The sequence below is a fragment of the Humulus lupulus genome, chromosome 2 (genome assembly GCF_963169125.1).
Source record: "Humulus lupulus chromosome 2, drHumLupu1.1, whole genome shotgun sequence".
Taxonomy (NCBI): Eukaryota; Viridiplantae; Streptophyta; class Magnoliopsida; order Rosales; family Cannabaceae; genus Humulus; species Humulus lupulus.
In genome coordinates, this window is record NC_084794.1 from 26,080,984 (window position 1) to 26,100,277 (window position 19,294).

The 19,294-nt window shown below is 35.0% G+C and overlaps 2 protein-coding genes across 2 annotated transcripts; one reads left to right on the forward strand and one right to left on the reverse strand.

Annotated features, from left to right (window-relative positions):
* The first annotated feature begins 6,185 nt into the window (after nt 1-6,185).
* On the forward strand, nt 6,186-9,087 carry LOC133817533 (uncharacterized). The gene is made up of 3 exons (XM_062250085.1): nt 6,186-6,616; nt 7,360-8,375; nt 8,799-9,087. Exons 1-3 carry the CDS (start codon nt 6,299-6,301, stop codon nt 8,992-8,994), a joined length of 1,530 nt encoding a protein of 509 aa, XP_062106069.1. The 5' UTR covers nt 6,186-6,298; the 3' UTR covers nt 8,995-9,087.
* A 40-nt stretch (nt 9,088-9,127) lies between these two features.
* LOC133817534 (uncharacterized) lies at nt 9,128-15,120 on the reverse strand. The gene is made up of 9 exons (XM_062250086.1): nt 14,867-15,120; nt 13,892-13,963; nt 13,681-13,767; nt 12,597-12,639; nt 12,268-12,374; nt 11,383-11,478; nt 9,722-9,915; nt 9,573-9,633; nt 9,128-9,445 (listed from the first exon to the last, which is right to left on the reverse strand). Exons 1-9 carry the CDS (start codon nt 15,050-15,052, stop codon nt 9,332-9,334), a joined length of 960 nt encoding a protein of 319 aa, XP_062106070.1. The 5' UTR covers nt 15,053-15,120; the 3' UTR covers nt 9,128-9,331.
* Nucleotides 15,121-19,294: the final 4,174 nt, after the last annotated feature.

The following is a 19,294-nucleotide window of genomic DNA, read 5'->3' on the forward strand; positions in this document are numbered from 1 at the left end:
TGCTTCTCGCAACAAATAATAAGTGTGCACAAGAATATATAAAAGGATAGTTAGGACCCAAGGGGTCAAAATATCCTTATAAAAGTAATCAAGAGGCACCAAAAGGGTTCCCAGTGAATCCTCTCACATGGGTTCCAAAGGACCTCCAACCTGGTGAATAAAAGAGGGGAACCAACCAAACCCCATCATACAGGCTCAAAAGGACCTCAAATGCAGTAGAATAAAAGATAAATAGCAACACATATATATATATATATATACATTGAAAGAGAAAGTTTTGAAGACAGTACAAGAGTTACCAAAGAAAAATAGTAATGACAGTCATATTACAAAGGCCCAAAGTACAAAAAAAAAGGAAGAGAGCATACACCCATGGAGGGCTAACTGGAAAATGTTATGAAATAACTACTTCAGGGCCTCCTACCGCGGGAACTCCACATGGCCGCTCGAGCGACGACATGCTCACCAAAAGAAGAGAAATCGAAATTAGGATCCTGCCTCCACACGTTGTAAAGAGCACGGTCTATGGACCTGCGCTCGGTGGTAGCCTTCTCCGCCTCCAAGGAAGCATTTCTCTCCTGCGACGACTGAAGTTCGGCCCTGAGGGCCTCAACTTCAGCCTCCAGCTGGGTAACTCTCTGCTGCGATGCGGCCGCGATGGCCTTGGCCTCCTGGAGTTCACGCTCCAAGCTGGTAACCTTGTCCTGTAGCCCCTTGGTCTTGGCCCTTACTTCCTTCCTCTTTAGTAACAAGTTAGAAAATTTGGTCCGGACCCTTGAAAACTTAGCCTGGGTTTCATTAAGCTCATTCTCGAGCTCTTGAACCCGTGCTACAAGACGGTCCCTCTCGGCGCACAACACAGAGAGATGGCCAGCCAAGTCGGCAAACTGCAAAGCCACAGTATAGGCCTGCACAAGAAAGTTAACAACAACAACAATAAGTGACAAAGAAAAAAAAATATATGCATAAACACCTATACATAATAGGGCCGATGCGAGGTGCGGGGACTCACCCAAGTCATGGAGCGCCTTAGGTTCTCCCCAAGGTTCGACTGAGTCACGTTCCCAAGGCCATTCCAGTCGGATACAGGGAGGCTCGAGGAAAGTTGGGTGTATCGCTGTCCGTAAGACGTCGCCATCCGAGTCACCCAGGGCTCCCAATCCGTACTAGGGGCACCTGGCTGGATGATGACAAACGACCCGCTTGCCGAAGCGGGAGGGGACGCGGTGAAAGTGGAAAACTGAGGCTCTGGTAGATCAGAGGGAGGCTCCGCAAGGTCGGCGTAATAAGCCCCCGATGATCCAGGGTCGAGAGGAGCCTGAGGGAAGGCATCGTAGTCCTCAGGGCCAGGGGAAACATAACACCCCGGCGCGACATGTTGGTCTTGAGGTTGGAAGGCCAAGTCCTGGTCATAGGAGTCATAAGGGGGGCATCCCCCGGGGGACAAGGATCGCTGGTGAGGTCCCCCGCGTTCAAGGGGGGCTTCCCCCGGTACCTTTTCAGCCTCACCATCATCTGGGAGAGGCTCAGCCGGCGCAGCCATTGTCTTCTTAGATCCAGGAATCAACCACAGGAGCTTGGGGTCTGAGATCGGGGACAACTGGTGGCGGTTGAGATTCGCCACGGTGAATAAGAATGCCACCTTCTTCATGGCAGAGTCAGCATTAATGAGGTCATTCACAGCGTCCGCCTCTGACCCAACGACCGAAGGAACAGCAAACTGCTCTGCATGATCCACGCCACTGTCAGTGCAAGCAGGAGTACAAAACAGTAAGTTCTAACAAGAAGAAAAGGAGGACCAGGGTACTTACTGGGGGTGGCGCGGAAGTGTTCATGGACAGAGAGAGGGCCCTCTATGAAGAAAAATTCTTGCTTCCAAGACCCCGTATTGGACACTGAGCCTTCTATCAAGGGGAGCTCGTTATTGGCCTTTTGCAGATAGTAGAAGCCCTTGGACTTGGGGGATCCCATGAGGTTGTACAGGAAGTGCACCTCTTGCGCCGTAGGAGTGCGTTTAACCAGTTCCTTGAACGCCACAAAAAGGAAACTTAGGGTCAACCAATTGTTGGGTGACAGCTGAAGGGGGGCCAAGTCGAAATAGTTAAGGACCGCTACGAAAAACGGGTGCAAGGGAATGGTGCCACCCGCCTTCAAAATGTGCTCGCTCAAGGCCACAAGGCCGGCCCTAGGGCGGTCGGCCCGACATGCCTTCTGGGGAGCGTACAAGGTGTATTCTAGGGGAACACGATAGTGCTTCACAATTTCTTTCAGTTTGTTCTCAAACACATGTGACACCAGCTCGAACGCCAGTAAAGGAGCGTCGTCCTGTTCCTGGATAAATACATGTCGACGTGCCTTCGGCATATCTGCAAAATCGAAAGAAAAATGCGAGGAAGAGACAAAACACTTGACCCTCCATTTTTTCCTCCTAGCAAGAGTTTTCCATCGAGGGAGCGACGGCGGAAGCGCTGAGCTAGGAAAAACCGAGACTAGGGGCTGAGGAGAAGCGGAGGCAGCCCCACGACCGTCATCAGGCGAGGATGGGTTGGGTGGTTCGGGCGGAAGGTGTCCCTCCATAAACTCTAACTCCCACTGCAATTCGAAAAGGGTCATCCTAAGGCTCGCTACATGGTCACTAAGGTCTGGGGGGGGGGGGGGGGAGGTGCTCCGTCTCCTCTCGACACCGAGTCAATTTCGCTCTCCACCACCCAAATTTTACGCCTAAGTTCAGCCATGTACTCAAGGTGGCGGATGCGGGCCTGCCTTAAGGAGTCATAGTCCTGGTGAGGGTTGTCCTCAGGGGACTCCGAGTCTGAGGAAAGGTCAATAAACTCAGCCCCCGGGGGTATGTCGGACGGGCCGTCACTGGCCATGAAACCTCGTCCCGAAAGCGAAAAGGGGTTCACGTATAAATGAGGGGATGGCTACAAAACACAAAGGAATAGGCTTAATATCTCCAGATGCAAACGTCCTAAATGGCCCACTACAGGGTATAAAAAAGAGGGGCATGCATATGGTCAAACTCACTACAAGCTTAAGCTAAGGTATCCCATCCCGAGTAATGCTAATTTGGACCCGATGAATGTAAAAAATATATATATATACCTCAAGCAGATAAGATGGAGTGTTGTCAAGGTCGAAAGGAGGTCGAGGGCCAAAGGGTCGAAGGTACGCGTCTGCAAGAATAGACCAGAAAGATGTGTTAGCCACCAAATAGATACCCCAAAAAATTAGCTCATATGTAAAAAAAAAAAATGATGAAAATGAAATGAAAAAATAAAATGAAGGAAGCCATGGAAAAAGTGAGGTTGTGAGGGATTGAACCCCTTACCTCTTGAAAAAGGAAGGGTTCTCCAAACCACTAAGCCAAGGAAGTAAGGTGAAAATATTAGGCCATGCATGAATGCCTATTTATAAGAATCAAGGTGAATAGTCTACAAGAGCACCTAGACTGGGGGGCAAGTGTGGACGCTCAATATTCCACGCCCATAAAAGAACCAAGTCGTGTGTTAAGGTCCCTTAAAGGCCTACATGCATGCTTGAGCCACGAGACGCTCGGGGCGCGACCCTCTCACAACGGCCTTGCATGCCTAAGACTGTGCCCCGCGAGGTGACCTCCCGTGCCTAGGTACGTGACGCATAAGGGAGCCTCGTGTACCCAGGGGGAAGTCTCGTTGGCAGGCCTCGCATGCTCAGAACCATGCCTCGCGAGACGGCCTCGCGTGCCCAGGCTCACGCCCCAGCAGCCTCGGCCTCGCGTGGCCTCGTGTCCGAGCGCGCGCAGCCTCGCCCTCGCGTCTGAGCGCGCGCAGCCTCGCCCTCGCGTGACCTCGCGTCCGAAGCATCCTCGGCCTCGGGTGGCCTCGCGTCCGAGCGCACGCAACCTCAGCCTCGCGTTCGAACGCGCGCAACCTCGCCCCAGCAGCCTCGGCCTCGCATCCCAGCGCCCGTGGCCTCGCGTCCGAGCGTGCATTCGGCCTCGCGCTCCATGCCGTGTGAGGCGTGTACCTTGGGAGCCACACCATCGGGTGCCCATGCGAGGGAGGCCTCGCGAAGGGGGCTCTCGAGCCGCATAGAAGCCACGCCATCAGATGGACCCCAATGCTTAAAGGCTTCGATACGAGTCGAATGGAACGTACTTGTACGATCTAGTTCTGGGTACGGCCGCTAAGACCCCGTATGTCGAGTACGGACACCCGTACCAGTGGGGTAGTGGGAGTGCTAGAATAAGAGTTGTGGCCCGTACGTCTACGGCCAGGAGTCAGAGTCGACACCACTTCCACCTGCGCCACTATGTCTATCCCCACTCCACTGACATGAGTACGGACAAGTAGTGGAGACATCCTCCTGACGCCTGCCCTTGTACTGGATGCACGGCCACAACCTCTGAAACCACTCTCCTGACAGAGTACTTATGTACCACTTGGTCCACTGGACCACTATGTACCCAGGGCCATTAGAGCCTACTATAAAATGAACTCTAACTCCATCAGAGGGGGGGTTGGAAAATTTACTGTAGCAAGTGCTTGAGAGTGAATGAAAGATTGATTTCTCTATTGTTGTTCTGTCATTGTTCTTGAGTTATTACTTAGATTTCTACACCTTTTTTATTGACTATCTTTACTTGATAATTTTTTCCAACTCAACTTAGTTGACGAGTCGTCAACACTATTTTTTTTAAAAAGGATGCCACATTGATAAACTTAGGCAAATTTGTAAATAATATGGAATTGCTTTAGATTTTATTTTTATTATAATGTATATTATTACTTTATTATAATTATTTATCATGGAAAATAATTTTCATCAATATATCTCAATTTTAATTGACACTTTTATTATTTTGTAGGTTATTTATTTTACATAAGGAAATTTAATTATAGAAATATTCGATTTTTTTATAATATTAAGGGATATTTGCGGCATAAGTATCCAATATTTGGGTTTTGTACGCGACATAGACCCAATGTTTATTTTTAGTGGCAATAGTACTCAAAGTCAGTAAAAGTGTAATTCCGTTAGCGTCCTCCGTTAGGTCTCCGTTTCGTGATGACTGAACCAACACGTGTCACTCCGTGATTGGTCCAACTCAATAATATTTTAAAAATAATTATGATTTGGACCAATAAAAACGTGACACGTGTCTGCCTAATCAGCTCATTAACAGACCTAACAGAGGAGACTGAAGAAATTACACTTTTACTGACTTTGGGTACTATTGCCACTAAAAATAAACATTGAGTCTATACCGCGTACAAAACCCTAACATTGGGTACTTATGCCGCAATTATTCCTAATATTAAAGAAAATATAATTCTCTTAAAATAAAAAAAATCAAAATGCTATCTACTTTTTATAAATATTATTATCTAGAATTTGTAGGCATTCAGAATGAGGTTTTTCAATTTTAACTCCAATTTTTTTTTTCTATGGTGATGTTCATTGTAATAATAGTAAGTCTCTTGTAAAATTTTAAGAAAAATTGGATAATTTATGATGTCGACATCAATGTTTAAATAGTCTTTTGTACATGTGTTTTTTAATATACTTGAGAAAATACACTCTTTAAATCCTATTTTTAGCATTGTATATTATTCAATTTTTTAAAAATTTTTGCATGAACCTACTCTGATTACAATAAATATCATCGTACAAAAAATTGAATAAAAATAATGCATGTGTCTGTAACATGACCATATCTTACTTTAACTTCCCTTAGTTTGAATTTCCTTATTATTTTAATATTGATTAGTAGATATCTAAATACAAATCTCTATATATTTTATTTTAAATTAAGCATTGAATATTATTTTTTAATATAGAATATATATATATATATATTGTACCTGCTCCTAAAAACTACACTAATTGAGAAAAATATTGAAAGTTTATTTTTTGAATGATAGTTATAAGATTTATTTTATATTTTTGAAATGATACTTATTAATTTGTATATATAAAAAAAGACACTTATGAAAATAATATATTTTTACTTTGTTACAAATTCACATAGATATTTCTCAAAAAAAAAAAATCACATAGGTAAATTATTATTATTTTTTTTAGCAGGGAAAAAAGTTTAAAGCAATTAAATCGGCTTCACATTTATTTAATTTTTTTTATATATAAAATTAAAGTATGGCTTTTGGGAAAGGTAATATGATTAAGTCAGTCGGTAGAAATGGAGGTGCGATATTATTAATATTAATAAACTGTTTGAATGGAATGTCGAAGAAAATGGCGTTAATAATTCCTATCTGAGTAATTTTACCACTGAGAAAGGGCACAAACTAACAACATGGAAATTCCAATCGATCTGATAAAGCAGGTACAGATCTCGCTCCGGAGCCACGCCAGTCTCTCCTCCTACGACCCAAACGACAACTCCTTCCCCATTCTCCCTTCCCTGGAAGAAGCTCTAGCGTCCCTTGATCCCTCGCCGCCATATCTTCGCTGCAGGCATTGCAATGGTAGACTCCTTAGGGGCTTACAGTCTTTCATTTGCGTCTTATGTGGTGGAGAAGCAACTAAGGAGGACCTCCCACCTGAACCCATCAATTTTCGAAACACTCTTGGTTATCAATGGCTTCTTCAGTCCTTGAGTTTGGATGGATCGGTATAACCTACTCTCCCTCTCCCTTTCTCTCTCTTTTGCATTTTCTTATCTATTTCGTTTTTAATTGGCTCATATCAGTTGTCGCTTCACATTAGGTTTTAGAGGAAGAAAACAATGAAGCTTTAGATTTAATTGTTCATGTACTTAACAATTAACCTTAATGCTTTGTGAGTAATTGAACTGTTGTTTCAATCGGATTTTTCTACTCACTTTGGAAGATTAGATATTGATTCTTCTAATTTTTTTAAGGTGTCTAGTAATCTGTAATGGATCATAATGGAAATGGATATCAGGAAAGTGTTTTCCTTTTACCATTTATTTGTGTTTACTTGCAAATCGGTGACATATTGGGAATCTCTTACTTAATTAGTAATATTTGCAAATTTTGATTCATTTCCATTGCTGTCTATATTTTTTTACTCATCACGGATAACATTGCCTAATTCCGCAAGTGCCAATGAAAGTTGCTAGCTTTGGTTTGCTTTTTAGATGTGACTTTGTGAGTTAGTGCTATAGCTATGGTTTTGATGATAATACCAATTTTTCAGAACATTATCTTAGAATGTATTTTTCATCCATAATTTTTGTTCTGTCCTGCAATCTGCTTGCTGGAGCTTAGAGATGTGTTGCATTTTGGGCTAAAATAAGAAAAATATGTTTGTTGTCTTCACATACTAGCATGGATATGGAAATCGGATATTATGTCTATGATATCTATGTAAGCCTGGCATGTTGTTTTTCAGGAGACCGTGTCATCACCTGTTGAAACCAATAATTCACACCGAGGAAGGAATGCACCGAAAGATGAATTCCCATTGTCTGAACTTTTAGATCTAGAGATAAAATGGCCTTCTGAATCGGAGAGATTTGAATCTCGTTTCCTAAAGGAGACGCCAGATCAGAGCAAAAGCTCCTTAAATTTGTCAGGAGTCAGGCTTGAGAATTTTTTTGCTGAAGAAAAGAATGGCGATGCTTCTGATGCGACTGTAGAGTCATCAGTGAGTACCAACCAGGTCAATACCAAACACAGTGTACAGGGTTATGGAAATCTTGATTTGTTTGAGAATGCTCAGCATTTTGAAACTGCTGTTCTATCTAATGAAGGTGAGAGTAATGTCTCTGATTCTGGTTGGGGTGCAAATTTTCAATCTGCTTCTTCTGCAATGCCTAATGAGGAAGCAAAACCGATTGACCCTTTTGTGGGTTCTGTGGATCTTTCCAATCACATGGATGAAGTATTTGGAGCTGGAAAAGACAAGAAAGATGTAGAGACAACAGGATCTTCATCCATGGCTAGTGAGTGGTTTGATGATTCTTGGAATAATTCCAAATCTGGGTTAACTGGTCCTTCAGATGAGTTTAAAACGAACACAAATGTGAATACTGGAAGCTTGGTGGAAAATGTGAGTTATTCTTCTTCAAAGCATGTTGATTGGGTCCAAGATACTAGATGGCAAAGTACTAGCAACAAGTTGCCTGACAGTAAGGCTGATGAGGGACATGATTCATTTGATGATTGGAATGACTTTACCAGCTCAACTGTTACAAACAATCCTCCTAATAGTTCTTTGAAACAAACCTCGGTGCCTTTTGATGACATGACATCAGAAGTAAATTTGTGTAGCTCAACTAATCACCAACCGGATATAAACTTGTTCGATAGCCTTTCACAACAAGGTGTCGTTTCAGCAGCATTTAGCAGTCCAACTGGTTCCACAGAAGGGAGTAAAATGCTGTCAGAAGCCTCTAGTTTAGACAGGTCTTATACTTGTCCAATTTTCTTTCAGACAAATACATTTGTTATTAGTTTACTTTGACATGCCTGGTTATACGTTATACTTCTATCTCTTGCAGTATCCAATTATTCATCACAAGAGTATGTTTAGTATAAAAGCCACTCACCTCTTGGGCATTTGACCATATTAACAGAACAGAACATTTTCCAGTTCTTATTTATGTTGGGTTATTGATTTCACCCAAGTTTTATTCCCCTCATTTTTATCATTTTGACCTATTGTACTTCTCTGAAATCTGTATTTAAAGACTTAGAGACCAGTCTCGAATGAATGTAACCTTACGAAGGTTCCGGAAACAACCATTTTGACCTTTGGTCTTTCTTGAATCTAGAATAAACATTAGTCAAGACCTTTCTCAATTCTCATAGTTTCTCTTCATGTTGCAGGACATCTGGTGATAATACAATGGTTGGAGGGAACCCAGAAGATGTCGAGAAGGGCAGAAATGCAGAAATCAAGTCTGGGGCAAATGATGTTGATATGTTGCTATCTCAAATGCATGATCTTTCTTTTATGCGCGACAGCAATCTTTCAGTCCCTTCCTCCCAAGTAGAGGGCTTCAACTCATTATCTCAAAATTGAGGCCTAATATTCTCCATTGTTATATCTGATTATGTAATGTTTATTCTTAGATCTGTTTTTTCAATTGTCATACTAAACTATTTTTTTGACATATGAGAGAGATTGTCTTGATCTCATTTCCACAAACACAATCAGCCACCTTGATTGTCATTAGCTTAAAAGAAAATTCCGAAATAATGGTTCAAAGTTTCAGTACCAGACCAAAGGTTCAAAACATTGAAATTTAAAGAACAAAGACAACTTATAATTAGTTCCATAAAATGCATAAACCGCAAGTCTCATCTTCAACTTAAATACTGGTGGCATTCATTGTTCAGAGATTGATAGCAAGCAATTTTTACTTGCGAAGGGTCAGCGCCGGATGCCCAGTTGGCTGTATCTTTTTGGTGCGATGTCCAGTAGAGACTTTGTGGACCAATGCTTGCACAGAAGTAATTAATGTTGGATCATTCTGCAAAAACACCGAAAGCTTAAAAAATTAGATTTCATAGGGAATGTGTTACATATAAAGTAGGCTTATATTGCCTAGCAAGTAGTAAAACTAAGTTGTTTTTCTAAGAAGTTAATTGCGACAGTACTTGAAGGAAGGTAACATCAGTAAGCTTCCCAGGGAGATACCACTCCAAAATGTCACATGCCCTATCAAGAAAATTCCAGCCAACATCAGTAAATGTTAAATTTACAGTAATTCAACCAAACCATAATCATAACAATGTTTTAAACTAACCTGGGATTCTCAGCAAGCTTTATGTAGCAATAAATAATGTGCTTTAGAAATCGTTGACAGGGTTCTCTATCAAGCTCATCAATCTTTTGGGCTAAAGTTCGGGTCAAAGAAATTAATATTTCAGCAGAAGAACAGCAGTGTTCTAGACCCTCCTCGCCAATTGTCAGAAGCCTTTCAAGAATGAACGCAGCCACCTTCATAATACACTCACATGTGTTATCCGATAGTTTCATAGTATGCGCATAGAGTGGGAAGCTATATACTCAAATTATTATTTCATAAGAGTTAATTCAATACGAATATACTTTGTTGGAATCAATGCAATCCAGAGGAAATTCCTTTGTCCAATCTACTATGTTCTCAACAATATTACACCTTCAATCTCACTTTGTTTGTATAAAGAACTCTATAAGAACTTCTCTAAATCTCTCGTATCCATGTCCCAATACATACCTTTTTCTTTGAGATCAAACACTCACCAAGAAAAAATTATCACTCTAGACACTCGCATTAAAGAACACTCATCAATAAAAAAAAATTAATACTCAAGATACTCGCATAAAAGCCTATTAAAATATGAGGGGATAGTAATTATATGATGCAATTTTAATACCAGAGTTGGATTGATCCAGATCTTAAAACTCTATCATGGTTTTGAGAGTGGTACCAAAGTCACACCACATCTCACTAATGTGGGACTAATGCTCAACGCACACACATCATAGCCAAGGGTTATAGTGATTTTTCTTTATCACTATATATAGGGGGTTATAGGATGTGTCAAATTAATATAACTAGCAACATAATTTACAATTAATATAATTTCTAATCAATTGTGTATTGTCAAGCTCATGTTTCGGACCAATCCTTTAAAATATAAAAGTAAACTATTGTGCCTAAACTATATGCAGTGCTAGTGTATGTAACAATACATAAGTGGATTTGAACACATCACAACTCACAAGTTTTTCAAATCGCTCAAATTCAATGTTGAAAATCTTGAGAAACTTAGGGCTTGATTGGTATATCATTTGGATCCAATTTTATGATTTTGAAAATTAAAAATTTGTGGGACCCATAAAAGTTGCTGATTGGTTGGTTGTTTCTGAAAACTAAATCCTAATCTTAATCTAAAATTTCTGTTGTAAAATAGAAAACACAAAAATCATGTTTTCTGCATTTTGTAAAATTACTTTTCAAAACCCAATTTTACATCACTGTGAAAACAGTGAGCAGACTTATTTCATCACTGTGAAAACAGTGAGCAGACTTATTTTAATTAAGATTGGACATAAAATATTTTAATCAATGTATTATAATATGTAGAATTTATTAAGAATTTAATTAATATACTAATTTTATTTTTTTAATAAAATTTATTGGTAGATTAAAATTTGATATTATACAACATTTGTTAAAAAAAATACTAACTAAAAATAGGTTTTAAATTTGGATCTACCAATCTCATATTTTGTTTATGTTATATTTTCAGATTTTATACCAATCACAGATTCAATTTTTAAAACTCAAAAATAGTTTCTATACATTGAACCAATCACATTTTCAGAAACTCATTTTCCAACATTAAATCCAGATTTTCATTTTAGAATCACATTTTTTAAAAATACAGTTTTCAAACCACAAACCAATCATACCCTTACCGTTTTGATAATTAGATTATCCATCTCCAAACAAACTAGGCATTTGGAGACTATGTCACCCTGAAGAAGGTAGTCAATGGCTTCTGCATCATCCTCCTATATTAAAAAAATATGGTAGACCAAACTAATTCAAATAAAATAAAAATTGCATAATTTAATTTAAAGCAAACAATACAATCCGAAAAACATTAGAGTGCTCCCATTAGCTTTTTTTTTTTTCTATCCTTCAATACCTAACTAAAATCCTATATATTTTTTTATTTTACATCAGTTTCTCTATATATATTTTTATATTATTTAAATATTATATGTTTAATATATTTTATTCATTAAAAAATAGAAATGAGAGAGAAATAAACATGATTGATATTTAAATTAAATAAGTTTTAGAGCACAAATAATGATTCTCGTAGCTAAACTAAAATGATTAAATGTAAATCAGAAGTAAAATAGAGTAGCTGATGGAGAGATATTTTAGCTCTATTTTGATGTATTTTATATATGTAGCTATTTTAAAGCATTTACTGTGAGTGATCTTAACATTATTTTTACTTATGACTATATGAGACTCATAAAACTGCTACCAAATTTCTTTCTTGAAAGATTATCAAGTTAGATTCTAATATCTCTCTGTATTGGTTAATTAATGTAATTAAATGAAATAAGATATGAACATGAGAAGACATAAAAAGATTTTGATTTTAAAAAAAAAAAAAAATCATGTGGTGCTAATCTCATTCCCATCTATTTTGCCTATAACAATTAATCCCGAGTACCAATACCATACATAGGCCCAGAAGGAGAACACCCGAGTCCGGCCTGAACCGGCCCGGCCCAGCCCGGTCCAATGCATTTAGGAAGTTAATGAGTGAGAACTGTACGTACCTTGAGTAAGGAGCCAACAACTCCTAAGCTGGCCACCCTCAGATATTCATAAGGCTTTTCTTTCTGTGTTGTGGCAATCAAAGGGTATAGATATTCTGCAAGATTAGCTAAGAAAGAAAAACCCTCTAATCAGATACATACTAATAACACAAATCAACAAATGAGAAGTGAAACTAATAAAAATAGTGACTCAGTAAGATATTGTTCGAATTAGAGTGATGTTATTATGGATACTGCAGGATTATAAATCACAAAGCAATAAACTATAAACTAAAAGCTAGATATATCTATCTTTTCTTCCTCGTAAATCTCAATAATAACTCATCTACCTTTGATGAACTCCTTCCTGGTTTGTGGGTGTGAAGCTACACACTGTAAAAACAAAAACAAATATATATATATATATATATATCTCTTTTATATAATAAGTGTAAATAAAGATTTTTTTTGGTTTTAATGGTATTTTATTTTTTTAATGTTAACTTTAACGAAATATTATTATATTTAACTGAATATTTTTATATTTAACGGTAGTTTGTAAACACTTAAACTTAAATAATCATATGTTTTATAACGTAAATAAAACTCACTTATTAGAATAATATCATATTAAGCACATAATATAATTTATTGTTAATTAGCAACAAATTACTTTTAAAAAAAAACTAGCAAGAAACTTAAATTTTTGTCACTCCCAAATTCAGAAACTACAACAAAAATAAATAAATAAATAAATTAAAATATGATATTTATTTAAAATTTATGTGACAATAATATAAATTCAATAAAAATAATTAATAAATTATATAAATAAAATTAAGTAAATGTGCATATTGTACATTATTTATATCTAGTTTATATAAAAAGTGCGTAGAAAATCTAAATTCTAAATTTAAACTGTTTTTTTATCAATTTTAATGGAAAATTCTAAATATTTAATAGAAAATACTTTTAAAATCAATTAAAAATAAATATTTATTAATTATATTAATATAAATTCAATTATTATAATAATATTTAATATAAGACTACATATTTATAATAATTATATTTATACAAATTTAAATTCAAATTTTATAAAACATGATTATTATAATAATATATAATATAAACTTAGATATTTAATAGTTATAGTAATATAAATTTAAATATTTTAAAATATTATTATGATAATAATATATAATTCTAATTTTGTACTAATTATATAACTAAAATTAATAAATAAAAATAATTAATAAATTTTATAAATATAATTAAGCAGAGATGATTTGTATCTAATATATATATATATTACGATATTACGATTACGATGATGATTAGATATTATTAAACAAGTTCAAATAAAACTAATATATGAAATGGCTTGACATATATATACATGTGTCTGGGATAGTATATATAATTATATATAACCTGAAGGATTGAAAGAACATTGCACACTTGGCTGGCCATTTTTTCGGTAAGTCCACTTGAAAGACAGTAATATATTTGAGTTATTTCCTGACATCATCAAAAAAAAAAATGTCAATTTTATGATTCATATACGACAATAATATTTTGAAATTATTTATGAAAATAGTTTATTTTCGAAATTAAAGCCATATATGAGTCAACTCACACGTACCTTCAGAAGTATAAATACAGTACCATTAGAATTCCACACCATTGGACCCAGGTTTGGATTATTAGCTTTCATCTAAAACAGTAAATTGAAAGCTCTTATTACCACTACTTTTTTTTTTCATTCAATAACCAAACTTAAGCAAATAACTTAATATTGTCACATAAATTAAATGTATTTTATTTTATTTGAGACCGAAGTAAATTTGTCGGAGTAAGTGCTAATCATTTGTCTTATTTTAAGTTTCAATTAATTCCGTGAAAGATATAAATGATAATAAACAACAATACATTAAGTACTATCCATCGTGTATTTAATTAAGAACGCAATTACACTAAAAGGGGATGGGTATTGTCTATATATTTTATGAAAATACAAAAGTTTTTTTAAAAAAGTAAAATGTAAAAAAAAATCTCGTTACTACTTAGGCTAGAGTTCTAATCAATCCAAAATGTAAGAAAAAAAATCACGTGCCATTAATTTTTATTATAATACTTCCAAATGTTTTTTAGAGTCATAATTTGGTAATTTTTATGTCTGAGGAAAATAATTAAAGATATTGCTTTGAAAGGAGAATGGCAAGTTCTTGATAAGTGTGTATATCATTGTTATTATTATTATTACAATAAACAAAAGGGAAATACTTTTATATAGATAATAATTATGATATGAGTTTTCTTTCATCTCTTTCAATATTTTCTGAGATTAATCTTATTGCCAAAACTTTTTCTCAGCATCCAAACAACAAAACAAGAAGCAAATAGATTATTGTGGTGAAACTAGCAAACTTCTTTTTAATTGAGAGACAAAATAAAGAGTAAAACATGTTTGGTAAAAGCAAAACAAAAATTAGATCAGGGATATTATTGAAAAATAATGATCTTTGTAAGGATCTAAAGACAAATAACTACAAATTTAGATCTAAAAGTCGAAATAAAAATTCGTTTGTGGGTGTGTATATATTTATAAAATTTATACCTTGCGCAGCAGAAGGAGAGCATTTGGTCGAGTAAAATCGTCCTTGAGTAAGGCAATGACTTCCTCCACAGATAAATTTGTGAGAGGTGATTTGGGTTTGGAGTGGTGATTACTACTAGAACCAGCTCTTGTAGTATTACCACTTGACTTATTTTCCATTGAAGATACTCTTTTACTGCTCTCCATCTTGATAAGATCAAAAACAAAGAAAAGACAATTAAGAAGAAGAAGAAGAAGAAGAGAGAAATGACACTTTTGAGAGAACTAGCCTCAGTTATTTTTGTGTCATAATGACTAGGTATATATAGGTAAATCATGAATCTTAATTCAACTTTTTAATTTAATATTTACTGATTTTTTTATTCTGACTTTTATTTTATTTTTTTTGTGAAAAAAAAAAAAAAAAAGACTTTTATTATTCTATTTATATATAATGTATTAGAAATCTTGTCACTTTGAAGATAATAAGAAGTAAATTATTATTATTATTTAATAATAATATTTTTTATCATTTCATGTTTATTCTTCTTCTCTAGATTATACAATATTAATATGATATTTAAAAATAGAGTTTATACTTTTTTGGACCCTGTATTTTTTCTTATTACCTGTTTGGACCTTGTGTTTTGACAAATTACTTTTTGGATCCTGTATTTTGTAAAATAGTTAAAATATAACCCTAAACTCAATTTTGATGAAGAAAAAATTGAATATAACAACACAGTTTTTAAGTAGATTGATTTTATTTTTGTTTTGAATTGTTAGTTGGATAAATTATTTGTGATTTTAGTTGAAAAGATATTGACCAAAATCGGGTTTAGGGTTCTATTTTAATCATTTTACAAAACATAGGGTCCAAAAAGTAATTTGTCAAAACACAGGGTCCAAACAGATAATGAGAAAAAACACAGGATCTAAAAAGGTATAAACTCTTAAAAATATCTAATTTTTTTATAATTTTTTTTGTTAAAGTTTCTTGATATATATTTAATTTTTTTTAATGAAAATACTCCTAAATAATCTATAACAATAACCCTATAAGTAATAAAATGATAACAAAGAGCAAACCCAGACTAGAAAATTCAAAAGTACTTGACAATAAATAAATAAACTAAGACTAAAATGAAATTCTTGTCTTTTGGTGAGAGAACATGTAGTTTTTCTAAAAGTTTATCAGGTTTGATTGTAAATGAGTAGAGGAATTTAGTAGCAAAATTAATAGGTGGTTCTATTGATACTTTTTATTTTCCTTTCTCTAACTCTTTTTTGTTAAATATTTTATAATGATATATATCATTGTATACATTCATATGAATTTGATCATAATAGTAAATACTGACTATATTTTGTAGAACACTCTCTCTTTCAAACATTTATAATACCACTTGCATAGAATTAAATTATATATTTAATATTTATAAGCATAAATAAAAAAATGTGAGCCTTGGAAGTTTTTATAATAAAAATAAAGTACAGGGGCGAGAAAGATTTATTTCAAAATTTTGTACTAATGAGATATATTGTTTTAAAAATTTTAATGTTTAAATGAAGAGTTTATATAGAAAGAGCGCGAAAAAAATAAAGAAGGAGATTCTTTCTCCGTTTCAGCGTTTTAGTGGTTTATTTTAAAATATGAATACTTGAACATTTATGAGTTGGTTATTTATATATTTTTTTTTATATATCCTACCTTATCAATAGAAAACAAATATTATATAATAGAATTTGGCTTGGAGCGAAGTAAATATATTACTTAATCAATAGGGAATGTAAATATGATGAGGTGGGGGCGCCGATTATTCATTTATTACTATCATTCTAACTATTATTCTTGTTTATCATATCTAAGCCATTCGTCGCTTACTTTTTGAGGGAACAATTTTAAATGACTCTCGTTAACTAATAGGTTTTCCATATTGGTATCGAGTTTCTCATTTAAAATTGTCTGTGTATATTAGAAATAATTGTAGCCAAAGTTATTAATAATAAATATTATATGAATGAACAAAATCCAAATTTAAGCTAAATTCATTAAAATATTTAAATTTAAAGTTTTTTTATGAGAAGAAAGTGTTATGATTAGTTAAATACATGTTGAATTTGGTTAGGCAGGAAGAGGTGTAAAAACCATAACGGTTTCACTAAAGTCAACATGTGTGAGTTGACTTTTGGTATATGCATCTATAAATTATATTTTGGGCCCTAAAGTGTTTCTTTGGAGTGTATAAGGAGTACCCAAAAAGTTTGGAGGCATTTGGAGATGTTTTGAGGGAAGTTTGGGGTGCCAAGTCAGGTCTACTACTGTTGCGTCGCCTAGGTGGTCCGTACAGGATCGTACAGTGACGTGTTTTTGGATCCAAAATTCAAATTAAAATGCTCTAATCTCATTGGTTGTGTCTAATAAGGGTTCCTATACTATTTAAAGGGGTCATTTGAGTTTATTGGTGAATTTATCACTCACATCTCTCTTTCTAAAAACTCTTTCGCTCTCTAGCTTTCAAGATTACTAGTTTTCTCCAAGATCTCCACCAAGAAAGCTTGACTTGCATGAAGATCCAAGACTTGTAAATCTCAATATCATTCCATTGTAGAAATAGAGAATTTTGGACAAAAAACTCAATTTGTATCAAGCCTTATAATGTCCATTGATTTACATAAAATCATAGACTTGTGATTTTATGTAACTTAGGTTTCACAACTCAAAGGTCCGCTCTATAACTTGATCTTATTTGTAATATTCATTGGAGAGTAAAATATCTTTAGTTTATTCTTTTGAATTATAATATTCAAAATTTTGTGTATAGCCATATCCCCAATAGAAAGTTACACAAACAAACATATCAAAGGAGTAGGAAAATCATTTGCTAAAGGAGAAGTTGTTATTGGGGAACTTCCTTGTTTCAAGTAGCAGATGCTTGAAGATTCAAAGCATTATTTGCAATACAATGAGGAACCTAGTTGATCTAGGTTTAAGCTTAAAACCAAAGAAGCCATTCCAGCTGCCTTCCTTTATATGATCTTTTCAATGATGATGTCTAAGTTACCATGAGGTGTTATTTTTCTATTCAACAATATCAATGACAACACTGTAGTATGATATAATGGATATGCTAGTCAAAGATGAGTGCATAGCGAACTTAAATCCCTCTCTAATTGCATTGAGTTCAGCCTCCAACAGGTTGTAAAGCTCTATTGTGGAAGAACCTTCTTGAAACCACTACTCTTCCATGCTGCCACCAAACATTGCTACAAATGCAATTTTTTTTAATTCACAATCGCATCCACATTGAAGATTGTCCTACCAACTGGAGGAGGTTCCTATCTTGGAGGGGAAGGGTTGCACTTGCTCTTCGAAACCTAATTTTCATTTTGAAACTCCATTAGAAACACCGCTGCCGAGTCTAGAAGCAAATTGGCAAGTGGTGGTTATTTTCCCAATGATTCATAGTTCCTGATTTGCCATGCTTATTAAGCTAGAATAGTAAAGAGCTCAAATCTATCTTTTTGAATTCTTCTAGCTATATTTGAAAGGAAAGAGATAAAATCCTTCATATTAGTGATTTTTATCACAGTTTTAAAACCACCGACTTTCCAAATTTGTCTTATCTTTGGGCATTTACATGTTGCATGATGCCAATCCTCTTCCACTCCATTGTTGCTACACATGTTACATATTTTGGATTTTTTTTCGCAAAAAATAATACAATTAGCAGGAAGCCATGTAAGATATAACTTCCATAACAAGTGTTTGATTTTATTTGGAACTCTCAATCTCCACAAGATATTTCCACCACAAAAATCTCTCGTTCATATCAGAGTTCTCTGCGCATTCTCTCATTCTTTCAAAGCATGTTTATACCCACTTTGAATAGAATACTCTTCATTACTACTGAAATATCATATGAATTTATCATGGTCATCCAAAGAGCACACTGGGATGCTTTGGCTTAATCTTGAATCCTTCTGATTAAACATTATTTATGAAATTACAATCCCATTAACATAGATCATTCTCAAATCCATTACTCTTATATCATCGGCCAGAAAAGATTTATCATATATAGCAAAATTTATTGGCCTAGACAACCACTTATCCTCCAAAATTTTGACATCTTCACTTGAAACAATCCTCCACCAATATCCATTCATAATAATTTTTCTTCCCCAAAGAAGACTCTTCCAACTATAAGAATGATTGGTTCTAACTTTAGCATTCAAAATGTCATTGTTTTGGAAATAGCTCACCTTGAGAACCTTATAAACCAACAAATGAAAATTCTCCACACTTGTTTACTAAGCATGGCTTGATTAAATAGCTACAAGTCCTTAAAACCAAGCCCTTTTTCTCTCCTTTGATTGGAAAACCGAAAACCATTTGCACCAATGTATCATCTTCTTCTTTTTTATTGACCCCACAAAAACTTGTTA

Excerpts from the sequence above, each read along its gene's own strand:
- LOC133817534 (XM_062250086.1), bottom strand. The coding sequence starts at position 15,052 with ATGGAGAGCAGTAAAAGAGTATCTTCAATGGAAAATAAGTCAAGTGGT. Across the intron at positions 13,768-13,891 it reads CTGTATTTATACTTCTGAAG|GAAATAACTCAAATATATTA; the intron begins GTACGTGTGAGT and ends TGATGATGTCAG. Across the intron at positions 12,375-12,596 it reads CAGGAAGGAGTTCATCAAAG|CTAATCTTGCAGAATATCTA; the intron begins GTAGATGAGTTA and ends TTTCTTTCTTAG.
- LOC133817533 (XM_062250085.1), top strand. The coding sequence starts at position 6,299 with ATGGAAATTCCAATCGATCTGATAAAGCAGGTACAGATCTCGCTCCGG. Across the intron at positions 6,617-7,359 it reads CCTTGAGTTTGGATGGATCG|GAGACCGTGTCATCACCTGT; the intron begins GTATAACCTACT and ends GTTGTTTTTCAG. Across the intron at positions 8,376-8,798 it reads GAAGCCTCTAGTTTAGACAG|GACATCTGGTGATAATACAA; the intron begins GTCTTATACTTG and ends TTCATGTTGCAG.